Source organism: Colletotrichum orchidophilum (assembly GCF_001831195.1).
Source record: "Colletotrichum orchidophilum strain IMI 309357 chromosome Unknown Scaffold_52.1, whole genome shotgun sequence".
Lineage (NCBI taxonomy): Eukaryota > Fungi > Ascomycota > Sordariomycetes > Glomerellales > Glomerellaceae > Colletotrichum > Colletotrichum orchidophilum.
The window spans coordinates 149,579-171,413 of record NW_019173008.1 but is presented as its reverse complement, the minus strand read 5'-3'; the positions used below and the strand labels follow the sequence as shown (position 1 = coordinate 171,413).

Here is a 21,835-nt window from a genome sequence, read left to right as displayed (position 1 = left end):
ATCGGAATCGTGACGCGTGATGGTAGACATCCAAAGGGCACGAATCCATCGCATTCTGAGCTCTTAGAATATAATATGCCAACAATGAGAAGGTCTATCTATTGTATAAAACCGTCTTACTTTATTAGCTAGGCCTTTTGTTAAGTATTAAGACTAACATACATAATAAGCGAGCTAGCTATTTTGTCGCACTTTGAAGCCTTATATCTTAACTTCTCATATAAGAGTAGACTTATGAGCGACGTAGCCGTGTTTTTTATTGTATTTTGTCGCAGCGCCATATGTGGCGCTGCCCAGTAGACTGCAGCCGGATACCGCTTACCACAGAACGGCCATTCTGTGGGCTCGCTCCGTACGGGCTGTATGTCCACAATCCCGTAAGGGATCTTTTCTTAGCTGAATCAAGCCACTTAGCATTATTTATGCCTTCCGCTCGATACCTCGCTTTGTGATACGTTTCTTTGCATATGATTTTTCCATGTAATCCAGCTATCAGTACTGAGGCATTTCATAGGCGGGAGTCTTTCCGTGATATTGATTTATCGAGGCTTTGAATGTGACAGTAATCACTGGAACCAACTTTCTCCATTTGGACATCCTTTTGAACAGGAGACCCAACCTAAGGGTGCCAACTCAACAACATTCTACAATGGGGACTTACAGATCTGAATACATCCAACATGTCCCTAACCTCCCGCATTTTCACCATCTCACTTCCGCCAGCCACAGAACTACCAACTTGTTGATTTTTGTGATAAACTTATATTCAAAAGAAAGCCCTTAATTTCCGTTTTAGTAGTGTATGTACTAATCTTCTAATTCATGTAGTTCTGAAAGTTGCAAGTAAAATAGATGTAGGAGTGAGGACGCGTTGGGGCTCGACTTTGGGTGAAGTGTATTCAGATCTTTGGCTTTGGACTCTAGACGCGGGGGCATCCGTCTGGGCACTAAACGTTCATAAGTCTCTTCATCAAATCGTGGTGAAGGCCTCATTCATCACTTACGCAATCACTAGAGCAAAGCCCTTCAAGGCTAGAGCAGCAGCTGCCTCCTGAGGGAGTGGTTGCACCTTTCGGACGCCCGACGAGCTTAGGGTGGTCAAGAGAGCTTAACTGCTTGATTGCAGGCGTCGCCAAGACCATGGAGGCGAAAACAGTAGCAAGAAAGAATTTAATCTGCATTTTGACTGTTGAAATTGGGTGCGGTTGATGTTGCTGGTAGAAGACTATTGGGATAATGCGAGATTGAGATGAATGTTTTTGCTCTACCGTCCTGTTCCTCAGGGTCGAAACCTGCCACCTTTTATCTCCGTATCGCCGGCTGTTACGGATCCAATTGAGCTATGTTTTTGGCAGAGTCTCCCCTGCATTGCATTGAGCAAATCCACTATTGTCAGCATCGTCAGACCGTGCTGTCAAATAGCTGAGTCAGTGTCATTTACTAAGGTTTCCAATGCTCTTTACACCATCCGAGTTTACCGAGAAACGATTTCTAAAGTCATTTTCTCGCAATCGGTTCTCATTTTGGTTTCAACAGAAAACTTGCAAAAAGACATACAATTGCTAAAAGAGAAACTACGCTTATTTGCTCCAGCAGGATCCTGGATTACTACCTACAGCCTCTGGAACCAAGGCAGTTCTATCTCAGACTTGGAAAAGCCAATAAGCGGTAATCTTCATTCAGTTTGTTGTGAGTAAAACTCTGAGTTGGGTGACAATCTAATACTTACCTAACACATCAAGTTCTGGATGGAGTGAGTGACCGTAGGCCTATGGCACGTAAATGAAACCCGCAAAGATTAAGCTAAATGAGTGGGAAAACAGGACTTTTGAACGTACACAACCAACCATACAAAGCAATATATAAGGATTGGTCTACACCACGGTATACGAATAATTCAACAAAGGCGGCCTGCCGTAATGAGCGCTGTAGGCAACAGGAGTCCCTCAGAGCAATGCTGCTGGACTGGACTGGCTCCTGCTCCATCGCTGACGTATTCGCGTTTGCGCAATCCACGCACCCGGGGACCACGACGGACCCTCTCTCGCCGCCGACCTAGAGTAGACAGGGAAACCCTTAGAAGAATACAGATTTGAATAGACACCCCGTACAAGATGTGTAATGGTTGAAATCAAGGCGAGACAGGCTACGACACGGGTGTAGGGTTGTCGTACGCTTCCGGTGTGACCCACTCTCTAATCTCTAGTGTATACCGGCGTCTTGGTAGTACCTAACTCCCCGGCTTTTGACCGACAGCCCGCTTATTAAATCCTTTTGCGATAACATTTGTAGTCTGCTATCAGACACGAGGGTCTCTCGACGCCTCCCTCTTCTTATGCCTCTCGGCACTTTCGACCCCATTGTCACTCCTAGGTCTTGGCCCGAGATAAATGTGACTAGGATACGGCTGCGCTGTCGCTGAAGGAGTCACTACAACCCGCGGAGCCGGTAGACACTGACACATCGTTATCAATACCTAGCCACCGCTTTATTCATTATCCGTTACTTAATTGCTGACTTATTGACTGTGTATCAATAGCTTAGCTAGATCACATGTTTCTACAAGACTACGTCAATTACACTTGGAAATTCTAACTCTCTTTACCAACTGAATATTTCGAATCCACGATATAAGACTTAAAATACCACGCAGCTATCAATTAATGTGGCAGTACATTTTGCTTAACTTTGGTAGAGCTTTGATAACGATATAAATGGACACCCCACACCCATTGCACTCCCACCGAAGAACCGAGATGGAACGACTCAGCATTTTGAATTCAGACAGAATAGAATATATCGATACGCTGGGATAGGTCGCGCTACCACGGGGCCGTTTATATCAGGTCCGTCAGGCTTGTCTAGGCTTATGGATGCCATCATTGGATCAGCTTTGCATCAAATCGCATCTAAGGAATGGATGTTTCTAGAGGACATCTTAGCCGTCCGACAGGTCTTGTGATTTGACTTACTAGACGGCCTGATTTGGCCGAGTATACTGTCGCGCTTCTCCCATAAGCCCTATAGACATGGCAAGACTCACCCTGATGACATTCTGGGGGCAGTTCCGCCGGGGCCACGCCGCAGCTCCGGGAAGGTTTCAGCCCAGAATGCCCCGACCAACGAACGTCACATCGGTACCTTGTGGCTGCCATCTCCGGCTCGGACGTTTGCGTGCACAAGATAAAGCTTCGAACTGAGACCGCATTTCTGGACTACACCGTCAACATTTCGTATGATGCTTAACTGAAATTCATTAGATCTCAGACTTGCCAGCAATATAGCTGCACGTTGCTAGAAGCGAATTGGCAACCTATGAGAGGTTCAAGTGTTACCCTTACGTTAGGAAAGTAGCTAGTAAACTTTTTTACTGCGGGGCACTATGACGGTACTGTATACAGGGAAGCGTGTAATCTCTCTTCTAATAAGATATCCATAGGTAGAGAGGTATTAAATAGTTCAACCTTTCTAGGTTTTAAGATCTGCATACCAGCCTTTGAGGGCCCGCCTAAGGTAGACGCAGGTAACTTTAACGGATTTAAAGACCGACCACTCATGCACAATGAATCTACGCACGACGTCACAGACAGAAAATATCCAGGCATAGAAACAGATATGTTCGCCAGGTTACTAAGAACAGCTCAAATATGAACATGAATCAAGCAAAAGCAGACCGTGACATACACTCCTGCTTACCCACTACTACTAAGTACATTTTCGCAGTGCGTCGACGACTTTCCTTTGAACCCCGTCTGTGCTTAAACCTTCCGCTATAAGCTTATCATGACGGCGTGCCGAGGCCTCTTGGTTTTTGGAGAGCAACTCAGTGGATGTGCGTATTTAAAGCTGAGTAAGCTGCAGACCCGAAACGGTGAACGCAGACGCGCCATTCTCAACGCCCTTGATAGTACCGGTAACCGAGTAAGTCCTACGAACAATCCCAGTCAGTCACGTGTATAATTTTGATGCATTTGCGAGCTCTTACTTGTCGCCAGACTTGAAAGTGTAGTTTCCGTAGGAGACTGCGCCGTCGTCGAAGGACCCGATCTTGCCCGTGTAGGTTCGGCCATCGTTGTTGTTGGCAATCAAATCGCTGCAATCCCTCACCGTGCCCTCGGCACCCCAAGGCTCACAACGCGAGGTGAGAGACAGAGCGGGGATGGTAACGCCGTTGCTGGTTGCAGCAGGAGCGGTGACTTGGTAGTTGGCCCAACCGATGCCGTACCAACCGCCGCTCCAGTTCGTGATGGACCACGTGTAGCTCGCAATCGGAGCAGCGGAGGCAGTCAGGGCCGAGGCCGCGGCGGCGAGAAGAGTGGAAGCGCGCATGATGGCAGGTGAGGCGGGTAAGTCAAAGAGTATTGGCTGGCGGTGAGTTGAGAGAGTGAAGGTTTGCTTGCTGGGTGATGGGAATTGGGATACTGGGCGAGCAAGAGTGTATTAATACATTTCTATAAGCGCTTCTTTGAACCTCCTTACCCATAGCGCAATTAACATAATCCTGGTTTTTGATGGAGAACTATCGGAAGGTTGCGTGATTAAGCAAAAGATGTATAATACAATCCCACATTCCTGTTCCAGTAGCTAGAGAAAGTATACCCTGCAAGTATGTAGAGGAATTGCCCCATTAGGCTCACGCGCGCCGACTTTACATAGACGAGATCATGACAAATGGGCCGAGACTACTCTGCTATACCACGCTGTACCTCGTCTGATCGATCACCTGCCTTGTGTGGTCACTGGTCACCCATCCTGCTTACCTCACTTTATCCTTGAGCGCTGGGGGTGGACAAATTCGGCCGTGTCGCCTGGTTCGGTTCCGAAGTCCTCAGATTTGCGAGTGTTAAAAAATTCGAGCTGTCCATTTGACCTCGGCTTCCTACGTCGGACGGTCCGGACGCTGACTCGGGATGTCAAAGCCGATTACCCGCGCCTGGGGATGGTGTGACCAATCTCGGAAGACCCTCGAATGATGCATCGGTTGATTCTCCTAATGGCGATGCAGCATGCAAGGATCATCAAGCTTCCCCACATCTCAGCGGTTCGTTAGATTTACCCGCGCGCGAGACCAGTCCAGATGTGTTTTGCCATCGGAGATCCTGCAAAGTGTCTGCAAGCTACGATCAGCATCACAGATGCTCAACAGAACCCCATTTACTCAGAGGTGGCGCAGCAAAAAGACGTGTGGATATCCACCGATAAACCAGGGCATGGGTGAAAGTGTAATCCACTGCAACTCGGTATGAGACGCTCGCATCGTGACCCATCAATATACAAGACCTATCATAACGTTTTGCTTGAAAGCCTGTTTATTTATTATACCAATCGATACCCTGAAATGACTATGTTCGGAACCGGCAACAGAACTGTGGTATGATGAGTTAATTTAATCCCTGGCCTTGTATTTGCGGGCAGTGATCCACTGGTCGTGAATTGCTGCAACACGACTAACTGAGCTCATGCGTGACGCGTCAAAATACCGCTGCTTAGATAATTGGTAGAGCACCCTCGTTGCGCCCCGTATATATGTAACAGGGATTTCTACTTTGGCCTGCAACCACAGTAGACTGACGATTCACGGTTGCCATCTCCAAGTTACCAGGCCGTTCTGGCCCGGCCATCGGACCGGGCTCGCAGGACCTCCCGGCAACCCAGCAGACTACCATAACCAGTGCAACCACCCTACCCGACAGTTCACGAAACTATCTCGACCCGCACGTAAACAAGAGCTTGGTCTCACGGCCTGACGAGGTCTAGACTCATAGCGGCGCCATGGAGGTCTAATAGGACCTGCAGGACAAAGGCACTATAGATACGGGCCGTAATAGATCTCTGAAGCGAAGCGCAAGGAGGAGGACGAGTGCAAGGCCCGCAAGCAGTAGGACAATTCTGAGTTCAAGAGGAAGTACTCCAAGTACCAGTTGAAGATGAAGAAGTTTCGTCGCGCGCAACAGGAGGCGTACAGGCCGCGACATGATGACAATCGCGGAATCAAGGCGGTGTGTACGCACACTCGTCACTGGAAAAGAATCAAAGACAAGGTGGATACGAGGTAACGCGGCAACGGTTGCTACATCCACCTCGATGGGACTCGGTCCAGTTGCAAGGTCAAACTTGGAAGGTCAAGTCTCGGTATAGAAGGCGTACGACACTAACCGGAAGGCATGCATCCCTTATATACTTGGGTCATATGCTCAATACCGCGCTAAAAGACGGGAATCAACGCACGATCACAAGGAACACCGGCAGGCAGCACAAAGTTTGCTCCAGCTCTTGCTTGCTTACGCTTAGCTGAAGGTAAAATCGCCCAGGTGCAGGCAAGTTGGCGCAAGGGCTGGAGTATTGAAGCCGGCTGATTGTGCTAGACATATCGGATCAAGCGGGCTTTAGGATCCTTTTTTGGGCAAAATACATTAGCCGTTAATAAGAATAGTCATAACACTTTATTAAAATGGACACTTATAGCATGCCAATTATACTGTAAGCAATTTCAGCGTAATACAAGCCACAAGGTTCAGAACGTATACAGGCCAGGGTATCCACGGTAAATCGGCCCCTGGCAGCGCCTCATATAGCGCAAGTTTTATTTTTATTTCTTATTCTTCTTATCATGTTGGGCGGTTGCGACCTTGACGGCTTTGCCGTTGTGGCTGAGCAGACAACTCGTACATTTGCCCAAGAACCAACGACGACTTCAGCTCCATGCTGTCATGGGCGCCGAGGGCCCGTCTGGGTGTGGGCCTTGGCGGGATGATTCTTCTCATATTCATCGTTTCAGCGCTCATCAGTAGTCAATAGAAAAGGTTCAAGGCAACAAGACTGCATCATAAAGTGCGGCCTCCTATGTTCCTAGGTTGTGTGGAAAGGCGGAAGATCGAGGGCGAGAGCAGTCGCTCACACAACCTTACTTACCCGAAGGACCTCCCAGGACTGAGTAGGAGTCACTACCGTAGCAATTTTAACAAGATAGCCCAGCCCAGCCCCTGAACCTAGAAAAGCGACCATTTATCACAAGTAACTTGTTCTTCATATTCCGAGGGCATTGAGGTGTTGCTTTACATTAAGGTAACTTGAAGAAACCGAGGGTTGTCGTGCCACTTTCCTCCGGTTGGAATGGCAAGCGTCTCTCCCGTCACTGCAGAACGTTGGTTCGTTTATTATGTAATCAGCACCACATCCCCAGTGGTGGCAGGGGTACCCACCTAGCTCCGATCCACCGACCGACGAGAGCACCATCGATTTCGTCACTACTCCGTCCCGAGCGCGCGCGAGCAAAGCGAGAGACCCAGATCCCGAACCAAACACGTTCTCCTTCACCAACATCCCACCCTTGCACGAAACGAAGCTCGGCCGGTCCTACCACCCGTAGTGTTCCTGTCCCCTTCAATTGAATCTCGTAGTCAAATCGTCACGGAGCACCAAACACATCAAAAACGGGCATGAGGCATGCTCCTCCCCCGGCTCCTCCAACCCGCAGCGGCCCGTACCCTCCGCCGCGCCGGCGGCGCCCTGTCGACGACAACGAAGACAGCTGCCGGACCAGGGCAGCTTCGCCTCCGAGATTGGGTTCCGCGCCGTACGTTTACGACATCGCGTGCGCTTCGAGATGACGTCGCTTCCGCGAACCACTACGAGACCTTGAAGGTCGCTCACGATGCCTCGCCGTCTGATATCAAAAAGTGCGTGCCATGTTCTGACTGGTCTATCCAACCCAATTGGACAGGCAGCATGGAATTCCTGGGTCATCTTCAAGCGGCACATGGCTACAACTAAAAGCAGCCACCCCCCCTCCCCACCCCCGACCTATACCCAACGCTTCTCATACCTACCCACCCACAGTAAACCCAACACCACCTCTCGAAAGCCCAAAGAGCTAACTCAACTTCCCCCCCAGATCCTTCTACGCCCTCTCCAAAAACCACCACCCAGACCACAACCGCGACGATCCAAACGCATCCCGCAAATTTCACGCAATAGCAGAAGCCTACTCCGTCCTCGGCACCCCCGCAAAACGAGCAGCCTACGACCGCTCCCTCCCCTCCTCCTCGCAACACGCCCACCACGCCGGCGGCCACAGACGCGGCTCCTACCACAGCAGCTCAGGCCCGGCAGGAGGGCGCCCGGCATCAGGCCTTTCCCGCCGGAAGACCACCTTCCGCGGCCCGCCCCCGAGCTTCTACAGGTCCGGGGGTTGGGGCGCGCAGTCGGCGAAGAGAAGGGAGGCCCATGAGGACTCCACCGGCACCGGCGCAGAAAAGGAGCAACCCGGGATGGGCCCCGGGTCAGATCCATACAGGCACACGAGGTCCGCCGCGCCGCGGCACTTTGACCCGCAGACACATACTCGGACGCAGCAGAGGCAGGATTCGCGGCGGTCGCATAGGATCTTGGGCACCCAGGTCCCCACCGGACCGCAGGAGACGTCTGTGGGGGCGTTCTTGGTGGTCAGCGGTATCTTGTTCTTTTCCTTTTTCATACCCTATGTTGCTACTGGCGGATTGCGCCGGAAGAAGAAAGATGCAAAATCATAAGATATCAAGCAATAAAGCTTGTTCAGCGAGAAGTAGACAGCTACTGGGATAGACATAAATCACGCGATCGAGTCAACATATCCACATCACCGCGAAGCGAGCGAATGCAGACACACCACGAGTTCCCAGTCGACCAAACTCAGTTACTCCCCGAACTAATCTACACTAGACCGGAGCCTCTAAATGAAACCAGAAGAGCATTGGGTTCGCTACCCGGCCGGAGAGAGCTGAAAGAATTTTCCTCGTCAAGAATACATGTGGCGAATAAAGGCTTAGCCTTCGAAGGTGAAGCTGGCACCGAGCTTGTGGGTTGCCTGGTCGAGCTTCTGGGTATCAAAGGAGGCACCAAGACCCAGGGTAACACCCTCGCGAAGGAGGACGTTGTAGCCGAGAGCGGCAACACCGTTGTTGTTGACCTTGAACTGTACGCGGAGATTGGTGAGCAATGATTCCAGACAAGAGATTCGCTTAGCGGGGTAAAATTACGCACCTTGGCAAAGGAGACGGGGTCGATGCGGTACTTGCTGGCAACCTCAAGACCGACGTTGTTGCCGGCCTTGGAGTTCCAGGTAGCCTTGGCACCGGCCTCAACCTGGGAGTTGACCTTGTGGTAGTAGGAGGCAGCAAAGACGCTGAGGTTGTCGCTGGCAGTGATGGCAGCGGAGTATGTGGGGGCCTGGAAGCCGACAGCGGCGGCGTAGCCGGTGACGGAGGCCTTGTTGACGTCGTAGCCGGCAGAGGCACCCGCGAGGAATCCCTCGTGGCCGACAACGGCGTCGATGTTGGCGGTGGGGCCCTTGAGAAGGTCGAAGAAAGCGCGGCTGTGGAAGTTGCTCTGCTTGAAGGTAAGGTTGAACTTTGCGCCCTTCTTGGCGGCGGCCTTCTCGCCAGCGGAGGGCAGGAAGGAGAAGACACCCTCAGCCTTCAGGCCCTTGGCGAGGCTGTCGGCAAGCTCGACCTTGGTGTCAAGGGCGGCAGCGGTGTTCCATGTCTGGGTGAGGGTCAGGCCTGCGCGAGTGTAGAACATTAGCAAATGTGCAAATCCTGGCGAAACGCTGGCTGCGAATGAGACAGGACTGCCGTAAGGCCGTCCATATATTCGACCCAAGCTTAGATTCAAGCGCTGTAAACGATGGGTGGTGGTTGCTGTACCGGTAGCCTTGTCGGAGTATTTGCCCTCGATCTGGATTGGAGAGAGACGAGATTAGTTGAGATTCGGGTTTGTTTATTTATGCGACGCCCGATACGTCGTCATGTGGTAGATGGTGGCTCGCAACTTACAGCTCCAGCGGTGCTCTTCTCGTGGGAGGTCTTGCCGGTGACCTTGAAGGCAACGTTGTTGGGGGTGTTGCTCTTGAGCTCGAAGGTGGTGGCAGAGAGGTGGTAGAAGTCCTTGTTGAGGAGCTATTGAGGGCCAATGTCAGTTGAGCGGTTTCTTCGTCGCGGATGACCTCGGCCGGGGGAAGGAGCCTAGAGCTCGATTTCGTCCCGTCCGCGAATACCCGAAAAAAAATATTAGAGGGAGAGGGAAAGAATAGCACGTACGTCGTTGGCCGACTTGGCGATGTCTCCGAAGTTAGGAACAGACATGATTGCTGGTTTTGGACGGGAAGAAGAACTTTTGGGAGCAAATTGAGTAGACAATGGGAAAGCGGTTGACGAGATGCGACGGGTGGAAAAGAGGCGGGTTGCAGGTGTCCTTTCAGGAGATGGTCTACTGGGACGGAAGCTGTTCGAGAAAATGTTTTGGTTGCATCAATTGGTTGACGGGGATTCCCGGCACAATTCGGTCCGGAGGAGCTTTGCAGTGAGAGACGGCACTAGGACGCTTTTGGCTGCACGTGGGGGATCTGCTATTGGTTTGTTGGGATCGTGGTCGGCTGGCAAGCTCAGATGGGACTCTGATGGACAGGGGAGCGTAATAAGGTAGAGTATCCGTAAAGCACCAAGGGAGTGGATGTCGGTTGCCAGGAGTGCGGGCTACTTAAGACTGCTCAATGCTTTCTATGTGTTTTCGTCTTTGCTTTCTGCTCGTTGGACTTTGTGTGTTTGAGTGTGTAGATGGTGAAATGAAGAGTAAGTGAAAAGATTGAATTTGGAAGGTAATGAATGGAGGTGGTGAGAATCAGCGGGTGTGAGATTCTTACAGTCAGCCTGCAAGGAGAAGCAGGCAATTACCTACCTACTTCATTGCTGCTTCCTGCCGTTCTCTTTGTTTCTTTTCACACCGCCCTCCAATAGGTCCCTCCCAATACATCTGTCTTCATGGTGTAACTCGAATTACTTCATGGTGTCACCTCACCATCTCACTTCCAATTCTTTTTGTCCTTCACTTTCACTGTTTACATTGGGGATCAACTGAGTCACTGTGGATGCTCATTTGGCCAAGTACCCGGCACTTGCCACTAAGTTGACATTCCCGGGCAATCACACTCAATCATTGTTGCACACAAAGTGGGCTCTTGGATGGAAAAAGTCAATGGAAGTTGGGGAAGGCTCTGGGATGCTGTCAGCTCCAGAAACCTACCCCTGACGCTCCAAGCCCTGGGTAAGGTATACCAGAGGTATAAAGATAGTGAGAAACGCCTACGCCATCACAGGACTTTTCATAGCACCTAATGTCACAAATTGCAAGAATATGAAGGCGCAACAACAGATTGTAATTGCAACACCCATTCCCATTTTTTTCGAGACTCCAAACTTGTTGAGGGTCTACATAATTCAACAAACCAGGACGCCTCTACCTTTATCCGCCCGCATTGACGTGAAGTGCTAGGGTACGGGTTGTCTCCCCTCCAAATTACCACTTTATGCGGCGTTCTCGTACTTTTGCTCGTGGACGGCAATGGCTCTGTCATGCAACTGGTCAGCAAACTGACTTGGCTAATTCATTTTCACTAGAGACCGGGGGAGGGGCGCGGGTCTTGTGACTCACCTGCCACTGGGGTCCGTCTGCTTGGACCATGTGGGGGTCCAGCGCATGACGGTCGAGGCGCAATGCGGCGGGTAATGCTCGTCGAACATGAGGCGGTACCAGTATCTGTCAAAACGCGTGTCAGCGGCGCCTGATGCTTCACAGCAACGGAAAGGGAGAAAGATTGGATGATGCTTACGCTTCCTTGGTGTCCGGAATGTCGCTGCCCCACTCCGGCTTGGGGTTCTTCATCATCTCGTCGGTAACGTGGAGCTCGGCGTTGTCCTTGAGCGCATTGATCCATCCGTATCCGACGCCGTCCGAGAACTGCTCCTTCTGTCTCCACAAGATGTTATCCGGGAGGTACGGCTCGGCGCCGGGCTCGTCTGTGGTATCGAACGCCTTGCGGAGGATGTACTTCTCCATCTTCTCCTTGGTGATCATCTTCTCCGAGGGGTCGATGTTCATGCAGGCCTCGAGGAACTGCGAAAGAAGTGTCAGCGAGGTCAATTACATTACTAGGTTCGCACTCTACTCACCTCCTTGTCCAAGAAGGGCACACGCGCCTCAAGACCCCAAGCGGAGGTTGACTTGTTGGCGCGCAGGCAGTCGGCGAGATGCAGGTTCTTGACACGGCGGACAGTCTCCTCGTGGAACTCCTTCTTGTCGGGGGCGGCGTGGAAGTAAAGGTAACCGCCAAAGATCTCGTCACTTCCCTCACCACTGAGGACCATCTTGATGCCCATGGCCTTGATCTTACGGGAAAGGAGGTACATCGGTGTAGAGGCACGGATGGTGGTCACATCGTATGTCTCAAGGTGGAAGATGACGTCGGACAAAGCGTTGAGGCCGTCCTCGATTGTGAAGGTCATGACGTGGTGCTTGGTACCGAGGAACTTGGCGACCTCGAGGGCAGCCTTGTTGTCGGGTGATCCAGGAAGACCAATGGAGAAGGAGTTGAGCTGGGGAAGGTACGTAACCGTGGACAGCTTGTTGTCGTCGTCGATACCGACCATGCCATCACCAGTGTCGGGGTTCTCCGTCATGGGGAGCGCGCCGCCGTTGGCCTCCAGGGCCGCCTTCTTCAAACGCAAAGTCTCCCTTTGGGCAATGGCCGCGACCAAACTGGAATCCAGGCCACCGGACAGCAGAACGCCATATGGCACCTCGGCCATGAGTCTCTTTCTGACCGACTTCTCCAGCTTCTCACGGATCAACTTGAGGTCGAGGGGTGTCTCAGGGACCTTTGAGGCGTCCCACCAGGTGGGCTCGAAGTATCTTGTGGTCTTGCCAGTGGCAGAATCGTAGACGTGGCCCGGAGGGAATGCCTCAATCTTGTCGCAAACGCTGTGCAGGCACTTCAACTCGGAAGCAAAGTACACCGCGTCGGGCTCTTTTGAAGACCAGCCGTAGTAGAGGGTGGTGATGCCGATGGGATCGCGGGCGGCGATTGTCCGATCCTGCTTCTTATCGTACAAAACAAAGGAGAACATGCCGTCGAGGTGCTTCGGGGCGTCGAGGCCATACTCCATGTACTAAAAGATGGTTAGCCCTCACGGCTGCAGTTGTCTTTGGCGCGCGTTGTTGACTCACCAGAGGGATGACGACTTCGCAATCAGAGCCGGTCTTGAAGTGATATGTGTGCTTGAGGGACTTGCGGATCAGACGGTGGTTGTAGATTTCACCATTGACGGCGAGAACGATGCTATCATCCTCGTTGGTAAGGGGTTGGGCGCCAGACTCTGTGGCGATGGTCAGCCACGGAATTTGAGGTCTGGGAAAGGGACGACATACCGACGCCGACGATGCTAAGACGCTCATGGCATAGGACTGCGATTGACGGTCAATTGACGGGGTGGGGATAGCTGTGATCAAGTTCAACCTACTCGTCTTGTTGGAAATGACGCTTCCGCCTATACAAGGGAGGTTTGTCAGTTGCGTTCTCGGTTGGGTGTCGAAGTCGCGCATCGCGGTGACTCAGAACTCACTCCAATCGGGGCCACGGTGACGGATGCTGCGAATTGGGAGTCAATTGATGCGCCTTGAGGATGGGCAGTTGGTGACTTACGCCTTTGCAAGCTTCAAAGCCGTAGGCTTGAACTTTTGGACGTCGGGGTGACTGCGCACGTACAGTTAGTCGCATTGTCAGGAGACATCATGGCGGGGTTATTTTATTTTGGGAGGGTAGCTCGCGCTGCCCCTCCATCCGCGCCGAAATAGGGACGATCTCGTAGTTGGGCTTACCGGTGACAAGCGAAGATGCCACACATGATTGTAGTCTCTCGAAGCTACGGACGTTGATGGGGTATGTGTATGGGATGAACTGCAACTCAAAAAGGTAGAAGAGGCGAAAGACGTGTCCCGACAAGAATAAATACGGAGCAAGAGGTGGGAGCAGCCGGGCGAAGGGTTGGGAGTGAAAGAACTATGACTCTTCTTGCGCTTCACCCAGTTTTTTTTATTTTATCGTTATTTCTTTCCTTTACCCTTTCCATTTGTAGAGTCGTTGGACCGCGCTTCTGATACAATGGCATCCGCCCCAGGCCCCCAGCACCTGACATCCGACAAAACCCTGACACAGTGACACCTGGTAAGGTACTTTACCAATCTTGGGTTGTCGGAGGCCGTAGCCGCTGCCTTGATAAGGTCGGGACCGTCAGGACCGTCAGGACCGTCTGCGACTCTGTGTCAAAGTATCCCCAAGGTTTGAACCACAGGGCAGTAACTGGCTGCACCTGCACGATACGCTAATCTACTGCGCTGCGCTAGTGTAACATAGCTGCTCCCCTGGGCCGATCTCGGCTCCCGAACCCATTGGTGAAGTGGCCAGTCAGAGTACACCAGTCTCCCAATTACCTAACCTTGCCGACTGATAAGAAACTCGACGACACCCAGCCACCAACGAAATTAAATAGCGTCGAGTCGGTGTGGTTCTGCCGTTTGCCGTTTGCTGGCTTGCTGTTAATCTGTTATTCCACGACAGCCCACAAATGGTGCCACGGAAGCTGCAGCCCTTGATGCTGCCGGGAATACCTTCCTCACTTTCCTCGGAATCATGTCTACAACTGTCGGGAAAACGAGGCTTTCGGGAGCCCGTGTCTTTCACCGTTTGGTAGTACGCCCGCTCCCATTGAGTCCTGACTCTCGCCCCCGACTTACTCGTCACCAGCGTCAGGGTTCCGGGTCGTATGCCAAGCAAGCTACTGTGGAGGCGCGCTCCTCCGCAACACGACAGCCCGGCGGTATTAGTTCCGGTACGATATCCACAGCCGGCGGTTTTCGACGGTTAATAAAGTGAGCCTCCCACCACGGGCTTGCGGGGCTTTGAATCCCCGCCAAAAGAACCATCACAATCTACGTACCAGGTCTGTCTGCTCTACTCAGATGTCATCTCTGCTCGTCTGCTCGATCATTCAATCGATGCGCCTCACGCATATAAACTATTCATCATATCAACAGCTGGGCTGCGTTTTATTTGCCCACTTGATTGCTTCCGTCACAATATCCCCATTGCAGTATCATCGACCAGTTCGAAAGCAGAGAAGCAGACCGTATGGTATTCCCGTAACTCCGAAGTCCTGCTTTGATCTCGTAAATCTATTCACTCATAGCTGCCGCGGCTCCTAGGGCGCCGGGTTTTCTCTCACAACGCGCTTGATGCGCTTCTCGTATTCCGTCTTGTCCTTCTTGAAGAGACTGTAGGCCTCAGCCTGAGCAGGCGACTCGGGGTTGGGATCGTCAAGCAAGTTTTGGATGCCGAGCAGGATCTGCTTCACCGTAATCGCAGGCTTCCACGCCTCTTCCTCGTTCAAGATCGACAGGCAAACAGTGCCGGAGGGGTAGACGTTGGGATGGAACAGGGGAGGGACAAATTTGCCTGTGCATTTTTTATCAGCTTAATGTAAAGGTTCAAGTTGAGAGATGCTTTGCAACTCACACTTGGGTGGCTTCGTCGGGTATTCTGTTCCGCGCAGAATTGTCAGCAAACGGCCGTCACTATGGTGCTATGGGTCCAGGCAACTCACCCTCAGGGAATGTGATTGTCAACTTGAACAGGCCGCCCTCCCAAATCGTCTTCTCTTTTCCCGGAATACCGCACTCCCAAACCTTCAGATCGAGGGTTCCAGTCGCGGCATTGCGGTGTGGCTTCGCGAAGAATCCGAAGGGGTGGTCCTTGCGCCACTGCTTTCTACAACCAGTCAGACGCAAATATGATTAATTCGCAGCAGATGAACGACATACCGCTCTTCTTGGAGTCTGTTCTGGCACAGTGACATCGTGGTGATGTGTGGTTATCTCTGAGTGTCTGTATCCGAAATCGTGTGCGACGTCTGGCTCGCGTGTCGCAAGGTTGCGGGTGTGCACAATCGGGACGATTCTGCCTATGTGTCGGGTTGGGATCGAGAAATCGGGGTGTTCAGACGGCGGAGGCGTGGCAGAACAGAAAGTCGATGTGGAAGGAGAATACAGCAACGCTGCGTGTGGTTTGACGAAAATTTGGCGTGATCTGGTCAAGACTCAACGAGAGGAAGTCGTCAACAAGTAACCTGAGGTAAGGTAAGGCGCCTGGTACTCACCTCACTGGATGCGCCGCGTTGGAAGGCGGAAGATTTTCGGGGCAAGGGTACGTACCTATTGATATCGACCAAAGGAAGGTGCGAGACCTGCCTGGTCAAGGTGAGATGCCGCGGTACCTTCCGCAGGAGCTCAGGGGATTTGGAGAGGGGCGGCAGGGGCGCAAAATGGAACGTCAGTGTTCAGCGAACAAATGGGAGAAAGGACCCCCGCCCTAGGCCGCGTTAGTCCGGCGGCGCGGGGTGCTGGGAATCTGAAGTGGGGCGGATGGACCTGCCCAGATGCAAGACAAGGAGCTTCAGGCCCGATTCCTCGGCTTCCATCTGACAGCCCATCTTTCTATCCGTACACGTACAAAGGCGATAATCCCAGCCCGGTGCAACTGTCAATCTTGCCCCAGCCCTTGTGAAGTTGTCTATCACCTGCAGCGCCCCAAGGCTCTGGTTCCTGTCGCCTCCATCTGACTGCGCACCGTACGACACCTTTGTCAAGACTGCATCTAGCGTTGCTTTGATCAGGTCGCTTGTTGTCACATCCGCTGGTGCTTATCTCGCCTCGAAGCGCGTTCGACCTATTGTCGCACGCATCGTGTTTGGATACCGTAGCGGTTTCTGGGGGGGTTTTCTCTTTTGGCAAAGATGGAGAAGGACGGCAGCGCAGCCGGCACCGGCAACACTGCCGAGGTGAAGCCCGTGGTACCACCGGTGGAGGAGACGAAGCCTACGACTGTTGTTGAGGATGTCCCCGACCCCGATGAGGACGATTTGGACGACTTGGATGGTGCGCTATTCAACCCGAGCCCTCCGCGACGCTTTGGGTTATACTGACTTTACTAGATATGCTCGACGACTTTGCAGCAGTGAATGTGGAACCGAAGAAAGCAGCGCAACCTGCTCCTTCAGCTCCGAAGACCACTGCAGCTAGCCCAGGGAGACCTGCGACAGCCGTAGAAGACGATTCTGAGGACAAGACACTCGAAGAGATGCTATCTTCCGATGATTTTGCAAAGCAACTCCAAGCTGGCATGGCTGACCTGATTGGGGAATTTGAGAAGAATGTAGGAAACTTTCGAGGCATGTCGACTAACATCTGATCGCTGACTTGCTGCCATAGCCCGAAATGCAGGCGCAATTTGACAACGTCTTCAAGCAGATTAGTGTCGCTGCTCAGGAAGCGGAAAGCTCACCACAAGGCACAGCCGGAGCACAAGCGCCACCACCACCAGCTTCATCTTCCGGCAAAGCTCCCGCCTCAGACCCCATCGCCGACGGTTCCTTCCAGGAGACCATCAAGAAAACCATGGAGCGCATGCAAGCGTCGGGACAGCAGGCGACGGCAGCTGCGGCAGAGTCCTCGACCGAAGACTTCCTCGCCGAGATGATGAAGCAACTCGGAGAAGGCAACCTCGAAGGCGGCGGTGGCAACGAGGAGGAATTCTCAAAGATGCTCATGGGCATGATGGAGCAGCTCACCAACAAAGAAATCCTTTACGAGCCCATGAAGGAGCTCAACGACAAGTTTCCCGAGTGGCTGGAAAAGAACCGGGGAAAGACGCCGGCAGAAGATCTGAAGCGGTACGAGGAGCAACAAGCGCTGGTCAAGGAGATCGTGGCCAAATTCGAGGAGAAGACGTACGCCGATTCTAATGCAGCGGACAGAGAGTACATTGTCGACAGAATGCAGAAGGTAGGAAACAGTTCCATCCCTGGATTTTTACAACACTGACACAAGGCAGATGCAAGCTGCTGGATCACCCCCGTCCGACCTTGTTGGTGATATGCCATCGGCGCAAGAAGCTTTTAGTGCAGATGAGGGCTGTAATCCACAATAATTGGACATTAAGATTGGAAGTCCCCTCAAAGTTGTTCTCACGCAACCGATACCCTTTTCCGTGAGTCTGCAAAGACACAGAAGCCATCCGTAGCGTAAACCGACCGCCATTCAATGCCCAACGCCAAATGAAACCCTGATTCCGACAGCCATGTAGTGTTCAAACGCCGCAATGCAAATAGACCGGCCATAATCATCGCCATCATTTCAAGACATGTCCATATCTTGAGAGGACGCATCCAACTGAACGCTTTCCTGTGATACCAGATTCATGAATAATGCATCGTAATCCTCGTCGTCCGACAGGCCATATGGATCCGAGTGCGTCGTATGTGAGGAGCTATATTCGGGCTGTGCATCAGATGATTGGTCATAGGAAAGCAATAACGCGTCGAGCTCGTCCTGCTCCTCCTGGGCGATTGCATCAACCATCATGTCGTCGTCAGCATCATCAGGAATGCGCTGCGAGCGCTCTTGAAGAACGGATGCCGCGTCCTCGATATCTGTTTCGGAGAAGATTGCGTCTCCTTCTATTTGCTTGGCGTAATGCCGTTGCCGCATGTCACGATCCCAGTCAGATTTCAACAGCTGTTTAGTGCGTCAGCATAGCGGACCAGAGTCAAATGATGGCACCTTCACGTACAGTGCCCTCCATATCCCGCCGCTGGTACTGACGGTCATCCGCGCGCTGCCTCACGTTTTGGAGGAACAGCTTCCGCCTGCTCTCCTGCGCCTCTTCACGTTTCCGGACCACTGGATTCGGCCTCGTAGCTCTTGATGCGTATTTAAATTTTGGTTGAGGGATAGGCGAGGATTGTGTGTGCCGTACAGTGTTGTCGTTGATAGGCGAGAGGGGTGACGACGCGCGGATGGGCGACGAAGAAAGAGGTGACGGGACGGCGGGTCTGAAATCCCACGTTCGCTCGCCAAACATGGGAACGGGACCGGCGACGGAGGACATTTTGGAGCTTTGACGGACTTCCGGTGTCTTTTCTCGTTGCATAGAGCTGGTTTGAGGGCAGAATTAGGTGTGCTTATAGGCGATGTGCCGTGTGTTGGCGTGTTATCTCCAAGAAGTCGGGTTTCGTTGCTGGAGCTGTATGTGTAGCTGTCGCCTCCCGCAGGTTGCTTACAGAGTAGTTGAATCACGGCGCGGCAGGTTTAATGGAACGCGACCGGAACGCGGTTGTGCTAAAGATGTTTTGCGCCACAACACATGTGGCTTAGAGCAGTGACACATGAAATCCACTTTAAAGGGTCCCCTCCCTCCAGCGATGGATCATGCAGAGGCAAGCAGTCAAACACGGTTTTCTGGGCTAGACCTCTAGGTATCCCGGCGATTCCCGAACGGACCCCGAGGTAAGGATTAACGTGGCGTTGGACGAATGAAAATGGCGGTCTAGAGTACCACCGTCCCCCAACGATATGGAAAGCGCAGGCGCAGAGGAAGAAACATTTTTAAAAAAAAAAAAATAAAAAAAAATAAAAAAAAAAAAACGTCTAGAAGAGTAGACTGACGACATGACAACTCGATCCCTTGAAAACGACTCCACTATCTGTAGCGACTATTGGGAAGTCCGTATCGAGACACGCCTCTTTGCATGCAAATGCAAACACCGAATCTCAACATAACTCGTAGAATGAGCGTCGGCGCAGACAATCCTCTTGTTTGCTTGATCATCGGCGTCAGTCGGCCAGCGTCCATATGAAGGCCTTTTCCGCCTTCTCGCTCCCGTTGCGCCGGCTTACCACTCGACGGCCATGGACCTGCTCCAACTGTCGTGGAGGCCCGTTGGCGCAGCAGTCTAGCCGGGCACAACAGCAGCAACAGCACCGATTTGGCAACACTGCACGCGGGTTCTCCTCGACAACCACGAAGGCTGCGATCAGCAGGGCTGCGCCTAAGACTGGCGGTGGTCGCAAGGGTGGTCGCGTGTGGCTCCTTGCTTCTGGTGGTGGCGCTGCGACCGCGGGTGTCCTTGCGTTCACCGACGATATCAAGTACGGCTACGATGCGGCGGAGCGCGCCGGCCGTGTTGCTGCTGCGCTCGCGGTGTGCATTAACGAGTAGGGAGAGCCATGTCCGAAATAGTGTCTTTCCAGTTCGGTCTTTGCTAACGCGCTTGCAGCTACCGGACGACTCTCAACCAAAAGGAAACGATAGACGATCCCGAATTAGCAAACAAGATCCTGAAGGACTGTCACCAGCGATGCGCCGATCGAACATTGAAGGTTCTAGAGAAGAATGGTGGAATCTTCATCAAGCTGGGTCAGCATCTTGTAAGAGCTCCTCATCCTGTTTTTTCTTGCTGCTTTGGAGACTGATGCAACCCCAGAGTGCGATGAACTACCTCCTCCCGCAAGAGTGGACAAACACATTTATCCCGCTACAAGACAAGTGCCCCGTATCCTCCTTCGAGTCAATTGAGGAAATGTTCCGCAAGGATACTGGAAAAGAGCTCTGGGACTACTTCTCCGAATTCTCCAACGAACCGATCGGTGCTGCGTCTTTGGCCCAAGTACACACCGCGACAGTAAAGGACACAGGAATGCCTGTAGCCGTCAAAGTGCAGCATCCCGGACTAGGCCAGTGGTCTCTTCTCGACCTAGCTCTGACACGATTCACGTTCTCGACACTCAAGCGCTTCTTCCCGGAATATGATTTGGAATGGCTTTCCAACGAGATGGATATTTCATTGCCGAAGGAATTGGATTTCAGGGAAGAGGAGTACAATGCCAATCGCACAAGGGAACATTTCTCTAAGCTGCCCGAGCATCCACTCGTCGTTCCCGGTGTTCTCTGGTCGAAGGAGCGAATTCTGGTCATGGAGCGGGTCCCGGGACATCGATTAGACGACCTCGAGTACCTCGACGCCAACGGTATTGATCGAGACGAAGTTTCCGCTTGTCTCGCACGTATTTTCAACGAAATGATCTTTGGCCATGATGCGACCCTGCACTGCGACCCCCACGGCGGAAACCTGGCCATCCGGAAGAACGAGTCGCGGCGCGGCCTCCGCGGCGGGCACAACTTTGATATAATTCTCTACGATCACGGCCTCTACCGCGAAATCCCCCGCGACCTACAGCGCTCCTACGCCAAGATGTGGCTCGCCGTCATCGACGGGGACATGAAGCGCATGCGCAAGTACGCCAAAGAGGTGGCCAACATCAACGACGAGCAGTTCCCCCTCTTCGCCTCCGCCATCACGGGCCGCGACTGGAGCGTCCTCAACAGCGAGGGCTCCGTCCTGCAGACGCGCACGGCCGACGAGAAGAAGGAGATGGGCGACGCGCTGCAGGAGGGCCTCATCGTCGACCTCGTCCAGCTCCTCGGCCAGGTCCCGCGCATTATTCTCCTCATTCTCAAGACCAACGACCTCACCCGCAGCCTCGATGAGAATCTGCACACCCGCCAGGGCCCCATCCGCTCCTTCATGATCCTCGCGCGGTACTGTACGAGGACCGTATTCGAGGAGCAGCTCGAGGATCTCAAGCGGCGGGGCTCCCTCCTGTGGCTGCCGAATACTTTGCGCCTCGTGTCCGCGTGGATCGGGTTCTTGAGGGTGGAGTTCAAGCTTGGGGCCTTTGAGCTGTATCTCAGCGCCAAAAGGGTATTTGGGTTCAAGGGCGTGGAGTTTTCGGCTCCGGGCATGTGATTGTATTTGATACCTGGGACATACATAGAGCTATATACTTGTAATGGACTGTTGTATGATGTGTTAAAAAAATTGCCTTCACTTTGTCACCTGCTTCACACACCTTGCTGGCTTCATACACTGGTCTAGCTTGCGATGTGTGTCTAACTACAGCGAAGACCTTTGCAAAAAGGCAGTAAAACGGGTTTAGATGTGATGGAGGGTTCCCGAAATACGTATGGGAGGTATGGGCCATTGGTTAGAAATTCCACAACGTCGCAGACTTGATACCAATTACACCCATCAAGAACCGTAATTGTCACTGCCTGGCAGTGCATGGTGTGGCT

The 21,835-nt window shown here is 52.5% G+C and overlaps 9 protein-coding genes across 9 annotated transcripts; 3 read left to right on the top strand and 6 right to left on the bottom strand.

Annotated features, from left to right (window-relative positions):
* Window positions 1-989: 989 nt before the first annotated feature.
* On the bottom strand, window positions 990-1,181 carry CORC01_06793 (uncharacterized protein; the record flags this gene model as incomplete). Its single annotated transcript, XM_022618432.1, has 1 exon — window positions 990-1,181. The coding sequence occupies one exon, from the start codon at window positions 1,179-1,181 to the stop codon at window positions 990-992; it is 192 nt and encodes a 63-aa protein (XP_022475082.1).
* A 2,659-nt stretch (window positions 1,182-3,840) lies between these two features.
* Window positions 3,841-4,329, bottom strand: CORC01_06792 (uncharacterized protein; the record flags this gene model as incomplete). Its single annotated transcript, XM_022618431.1, has 2 exons — window positions 3,841-3,928; window positions 3,986-4,329. The coding sequence occupies 2 exons, from the start codon at window positions 4,327-4,329 to the stop codon at window positions 3,841-3,843; spliced, it is 432 nt and encodes a 143-aa protein (XP_022475081.1).
* Window positions 4,330-7,446: 3,117 nt separating this feature from the next.
* CORC01_06791 (DnaJ domain-containing protein) lies at window positions 7,447-8,531 on the top strand (the record flags this gene model as incomplete). Its single annotated transcript, XM_022618430.1, has 2 exons — window positions 7,447-7,679; window positions 7,895-8,531. 2 exons carry the CDS (start codon window positions 7,447-7,449, stop codon window positions 8,529-8,531), a joined length of 870 nt encoding a protein of 289 aa, XP_022475080.1.
* A 272-nt stretch (window positions 8,532-8,803) lies between these two features.
* Window positions 8,804-10,121, bottom strand: CORC01_06790 (mitochondrial outer membrane protein porin; the record flags this gene model as incomplete). The annotated part of the gene is made up of 5 exons (XM_022618429.1): window positions 8,804-8,953; window positions 9,022-9,539; window positions 9,684-9,714; window positions 9,813-9,935; window positions 10,077-10,121. The coding sequence occupies 5 exons, from the start codon at window positions 10,119-10,121 to the stop codon at window positions 8,804-8,806; spliced, it is 867 nt and encodes a 288-aa protein (XP_022475079.1).
* A 1,218-nt stretch (window positions 10,122-11,339) lies between these two features.
* CORC01_06789 (asparagine synthase) lies at window positions 11,340-13,715 on the bottom strand (the record flags this gene model as incomplete). Its single annotated transcript, XM_022618428.1, has 10 exons — window positions 11,340-11,382; window positions 11,467-11,571; window positions 11,645-11,928; window positions 11,985-12,980; window positions 13,039-13,187; window positions 13,240-13,275; window positions 13,332-13,358; window positions 13,434-13,459; window positions 13,514-13,564; window positions 13,690-13,715. 10 exons carry the CDS (start codon window positions 13,713-13,715, stop codon window positions 11,340-11,342), a joined length of 1,743 nt encoding a protein of 580 aa, XP_022475078.1.
* A 1,353-nt stretch (window positions 13,716-15,068) lies between these two features.
* CORC01_06788 (SUMO-conjugating enzyme ubc9) lies at window positions 15,069-15,722 on the bottom strand (the record flags this gene model as incomplete). The annotated part of the gene is made up of 4 exons (XM_022618427.1): window positions 15,069-15,322; window positions 15,383-15,406; window positions 15,471-15,634; window positions 15,688-15,722. 4 exons carry the CDS (start codon window positions 15,720-15,722, stop codon window positions 15,069-15,071), a joined length of 477 nt encoding a protein of 158 aa, XP_022475077.1.
* Window positions 15,723-16,658: 936 nt separating this feature from the next.
* On the top strand, window positions 16,659-17,851 carry CORC01_06787 (Pex19 protein family; the record flags this gene model as incomplete). Its single annotated transcript, XM_022618426.1, has 4 exons — window positions 16,659-16,800; window positions 16,857-17,077; window positions 17,134-17,706; window positions 17,756-17,851. The coding sequence occupies 4 exons, from the start codon at window positions 16,659-16,661 to the stop codon at window positions 17,849-17,851; spliced, it is 1,032 nt and encodes a 343-aa protein (XP_022475076.1).
* A 206-nt stretch (window positions 17,852-18,057) lies between these two features.
* CORC01_06786 (uncharacterized protein) lies at window positions 18,058-18,811 on the bottom strand (the record flags this gene model as incomplete). Its single annotated transcript, XM_022618425.1, has 2 exons — window positions 18,058-18,438; window positions 18,494-18,811. 2 exons carry the CDS (start codon window positions 18,809-18,811, stop codon window positions 18,058-18,060), a joined length of 699 nt encoding a protein of 232 aa, XP_022475075.1.
* Window positions 18,812-19,555: 744 nt separating this feature from the next.
* CORC01_06785 (ABC1 family protein) lies at window positions 19,556-21,509 on the top strand (the record flags this gene model as incomplete). Its single annotated transcript, XM_022618424.1, has 3 exons — window positions 19,556-19,917; window positions 19,980-20,130; window positions 20,187-21,509. 3 exons carry the CDS (start codon window positions 19,556-19,558, stop codon window positions 21,507-21,509), a joined length of 1,836 nt encoding a protein of 611 aa, XP_022475074.1.
* Between the last annotated feature and the right edge of the window lie 326 nt (window positions 21,510-21,835).